Source organism: Dermacentor silvarum, chromosome 2, assembly GCF_013339745.2.
Source record: "Dermacentor silvarum isolate Dsil-2018 chromosome 2, BIME_Dsil_1.4, whole genome shotgun sequence".
Lineage (NCBI taxonomy): Eukaryota > Metazoa > Arthropoda > Arachnida > Ixodida > Ixodidae > Dermacentor > Dermacentor silvarum.
Window position 1 is genome coordinate 111371752 of NC_051155.1, and position 4804 is coordinate 111376555.

Genomic DNA, 4804 nt, shown 5'->3' on the forward strand with positions numbered 1-4804 from the left:
CTAAATCTAGGTACGCGGGTGTTTGCTGCATTTTGCCCCCATCGAAATGCGACCGCCGTAGCCGGGATTCGATCCCGCGATCTTGCGCTCAGCAGCCTAACACCATAACCACTGAGCAACCACGGCGGGTCGGAAGGAATCGTCATCATAATCATAAAAATAATCAGCATCAGCAGTGCCATAGAAGAAAGACACGACGCCGGCCTTGTTTTCTATTGTTTTCGTGCATATGTGTGTTCACATATCGCCGGGTTGTTGAAGCACGAGACATGCCCCACAACGCCCTAGTTATTACTATGCGCCCAACCTGATACTGCGCTTGTACTTACATCGGAGTAAAACGGGGTAGTGCAGTGGAAAAGCAAACTTCGTGGTGGAATGCACTCTCGTGTATGCGTGAATTACAAAAGTGTAGTACTAACGCTCGGTCACGTGTAATTCAAAACTGCAATATAATCAGACATTCATGTACAATCAGATAGCTTTAAATGTAAACAACCATAGCAAATAATTCAGCTATAGTTTTTTAGCGGGTCAAGCATTAACATTAATGTTTCAGTTAAAAAGAGAAATGGAAGCACGGGGAGATGCGATTGTCTGCTTCACTTTAGGAAGCAGTGTCAAATGCGAAATGCTTCCCTTTTGCAACAAGATCCTTTTCAAGGGCAGCTTGACAATTCACTCCGAGAGCTACAAAATGTCATTCTATGCATTCCATTGTGGGCCGGCGACTTTCACGTATACGGCCAGAAGACACAATCGAATGAGTACAAAAATTTTCCTTACTTTTCGGAATCTTGTGCAAGGAATACGATAGGATATTCTTGTGCGCAGCTAAAAATCAGAGTGCTCCGACGTAGACACAACAGCAATCAACAATCTAATCTTCATTTATTTAAAACGATAACACAGAAAGATAAAGAACTGAACGAAATTGACCTGCGGGAAGTGACGTTACATAAAAACGAGAACGTCCAGAAAAACGTGCACGTCACGGTAGCGCACACTCCTCTGTGGTACATTGCTTTATGACACCACGTCGGCACCACTGATCCGCTGGTGTAGCCGCAGCTGACGAAGCCGGAGCCCTTGGCGATGGACGCGGTGCTGGTCACTGCGCTGCTGCGTGCGATTCATTCGCATCGAGCAGCCACCGCAGCCTCGCCGACCGTGCAGGGCGTCGACAGCTCGGGCCACTGCAACAGTGAAACACAAGCACACCGTCAATCTGGGACTTGTATTTCCCTAAAAACCTTAAAATACGTGCTCAATCAAAATCTCATTGAAGCATGGCTACGAGTCAGGATGTACGCAAGTTAATGGCAAACACAAATATTACGGACGAATTGATTGATTTTTAGCAGCGAAGGGAGACGCGCATGGTTACGGGCAATATTACAGTCTCCATAGTTCTGAATAATTAGTCAGAGCCTTGTCACACTAACTTCTTTTTGTTTTCTGGTCCTCCAAAATCTGTGACTCCGAAGCTGCAGTTTGACTAATTTTATGCTACGAGCTACAGCTGCCAGCCTTGCTAGCAAATACGGAGAAACTCGCGCCATTTTCTTTCTTTTTTTTCACCCCTTTTTTGCTAAACGCCATCGAATAGTGCTGAAACGTTTACTCACTATATAGAACTTTCTTAGCGTTTACCACACGAGCGGAAGACAGACCACACGGACCACAGAGAGCGGAAGGCAGAAGTAGCGATCGACTGAAGCGTCAATTACGTCCCATCATGCGGAACATTTGCGAATCCAGCCACGCATACTCTATCTATTGTTTAACCTACTGCATGCCAGTGACTGTGGACACCACCATTTTCTGGTCGCCACAAACAGTGGTTATGATTAAGCGGCACAGGAGTTCATCTAGGCATGAGCTAGATAGTTGACTGGCGTGCGCCAGTGGCCTCATCCTCCGCAGTGTAAACATTCCCCAAATCCACCTTAAGAAGACCAACTGCGGGGGTGCTTTCCTCAACACTCTCGAATGCCGCCATATTGTCTAATTCGCCCTCACCTCTGCTCTCGTTGGCTCACGGGCATATGCTACGGTCGCCATGATTGGCTCAGAACGCCAACATGTAGGAATTTCACAAATTCCAGAATAGCACTGAGATACCACTGAAGAAGTGCGCGCGTGTGTGTGGAGGATGCCCTGGCGGAGCGAGGGATAGCCGCTTCGTCAGGATGCCACATTTTTTTTTATACGTACCTTTAGTTTTGCTCAGTGCTCAAAGTTTTGGAGCATGAACAGCAACGCACTGCAACCAATGCCTTTTACCGGTCAGTACATGGAACGGCGACGGGCAGTCACTCTGTAGCCGGTTTCTAAGCATGGAGTAATCCCAAGTGTACGTTTATAGTCTAAATTAGAAAACTGTTACACATGCAGGTGAACCTGGAACCGAAACAACACATTGGAGTACTTTCGTATTGTTCGCGCTTCAATTTTTGAGCACTGCACTTATTAGTTTATTAAGCTTTAGCTCGTGTCAAGTGTCGCCTTCGCCTATTGATGTAGGGATGCTTTTTAACCCTGCTGAATTAAAACGAAGTCGGAGTTTTCAAGAACATTGTGAATCCCGACACTTGAGAAAATTAATCAGGAATGAGCATTTATTCTCTCTTAGGTTATGTGGGGAATCCCCGCAATGTACTTTCCTCTGAACTTAGAGATACCCATGCTTCAACATAAAGGTCTATATGAAGGCTCGCCCAACACTAGTGCACTTGCAGGTCACATGACGTCGGGAAGTGTGGAGTGCTTCGGCTACAGGCTATTTCGAGTTTATTTGTTTTTAGCCTCGTGAAGAGCATGTTATGAAATGGCAAAATAAATTCAGCTCGTATGTTCGGTCTGTTGGCACTGGCAAAGAAAGAGCAGTTTTGATATTTTTTTCTTCTTTTTACATGTACATGCGGGCTTCAAAAAAAAAAAAATGAAGGCGCAAGGTTTTCGTAAGCCATTCCATATTTAGTTGCGAATAATGAGGAGCTAACGTATTTCGAACTATTTAAAGGACAATAACCCAGTCATCGAGGCGCAGCGCACAATTCTAAAATTTCGGGTGACGCATCGTACTATCTGTGCCTATCAAATCATTTTGACGCCAGAGCCACTGTTAGAAGAAACAACCAGCTCACCTTTCTGGGTTGCGTGCCCTTGTAGTAGCGCAGCCATTTGTTCCAGGGCCCGAAGTACGGTGGGACCTTGGAGATGCCAGGACGGAGGACCCACGCAAGTCTTGCACCGCTTCTGTCTCCAGTAACGCGTCGCGGAATGCCAGGCGCTGCCGCTGCTGCTGATCCGAACGAGCGGCCCGACATGACGTCATGCTGACACTTGCGGTGCAAGGTGCGGCGAGACCTGCAGAAGCGCTTGTGAGGTCGAAACAGGGGAGCAAGCCGTTTGCTAGATGGCGGGTTGCGAGCGCTGTCAGCTCCAAGGCGGTCGGGAAAGGGTTCAGAGTGCTGGACGAAGTCGAGTCGCCGATGACGCCTTCGGTGACGCCGACTACTCATTCCGGAAAGCGTGAAGGAGATCAGTGTGGTCGAAGGAGACATAATCTGCGAGGCGCGGTGGCGTCTCGTGCAGCATCGTACAGGCAGCTGCGCTTCTTCTTTGCTTTTTACTCACGCGTAATCTTCTCGCGCCCACGTGAGGCATCTTGCTTGCAAGCTTGCTCCTAATTTCATGCCGCTTACCCACTACAGAGGTTCGGCCGAGAAGACGGTGGTTATAGGGAAGAGGGAGAGTAAAAACGTAAAAAAAAGTAACTCACTGTAATTTAGGAATGTTTGACAATTAAAAAAACATACTTACTTCTGCAGAATCTAATTTATTATAATTTTATATGTACAGCACATTTGGTGGCATTATAATAACTTAGAATGCATAATCATCGATATGATGAGATATTCAATTTTGGATTCAGCATAATTAACACGGTATCAACCTTGTGTCACAGAGATAATCACAAATGCAGATATTCTATCTTAATATTTCTATCTATATTTTCTTTATAACCCCGTCTCGTGCCAGGAACGAGAACGTTGCATTGATCATTACATTCTCGTAATATCGCGCTGTGTCTTCACATGCGAAGAAAGAAAACAATTAGTGCACGGTTGGATGAAATATGGCCTTTTTGCGGGTCCAGTAATATCTACAGTTCAAAAGAAAAAAAATCTCTGACGATTACGGTACTCCGTAATGCGAAATTTGAGCGCAGCTCTATACGCGTTTTCATCGCAAGTTGTTGGCTGGCGCGGACAATCTGACTCGTGCGGGACATTGCAAAAGGAGCGAAGACATGCAAAACAAGTAACACTCAATCACAACGATAGCGGCGAGTAGAGGCGGCGATCACCGAAAAACTGATCTGCGGGTCATGCACATCAGCTTTTATACATGACTGGTCGAAAGTTCCAGTGTAATTGCTGGTGTCCTCGAGGCTCCCAGAAAGCGCTGCACAATTCGTGTCACGCATACATTCAGATTACGAAAAGCTTTCGGGACAACAGCCTGCGTATAGAACAATAGATAGCATTCGAAGAAACGTCTGATACACGCAGCCGCGTCGTGCATCGAGGGATAACGTTTAACATCTGTTAGCCGATGAAACACAGTGACTGAAGAAAGGTAAAGTGAGCAGACGACGCGCGGTTTTCTGGCGCCACCTCGTAGTGATCGTCCGCACTACGCTTCGCTCTTTCACCCTTGGCGCTCGTTTGCTCGGTTACGCCGCTGACGCTTGCCGCAACAACGGGCCATTAAGAGCTGCGCTCTAAAAATGCAC

The 4804-nt window shown here is 46.6% G+C and overlaps 1 protein-coding gene across 1 annotated transcript; it reads right to left on the bottom strand.

Annotated features, from left to right (window-relative positions):
- Positions 1–930: 930 nt before the first annotated feature.
- Positions 931–3684, bottom strand: LOC125943654 (uncharacterized). The gene is made up of 2 exons (XM_049663106.1): positions 3150–3684; positions 931–1196 (listed from the first exon to the last, which is right to left on the bottom strand). Exons 1-2 carry the CDS (start codon positions 3567–3569, stop codon positions 1134–1136), a joined length of 483 nt encoding a protein of 160 aa, XP_049519063.1. The 5' UTR covers positions 3570–3684; the 3' UTR covers positions 931–1133.
- Positions 3685–4804: the final 1120 nt, after the last annotated feature.

Coding starts and splice junctions, on each gene's coding strand:
- LOC125943654 (XM_049663106.1), bottom strand. CDS start 3,569: ATGTCTCCTTCGACCACACTGATCTCCTTCACGCTTTCCGGAATGAGT. Junction 1,197..3,149: donor AGGGCACGCAACCCAGAAAG/GTGAGCTGGTTG, acceptor TCACTGTTGCAG/TGGCCCGAGCTGTCGACGCC.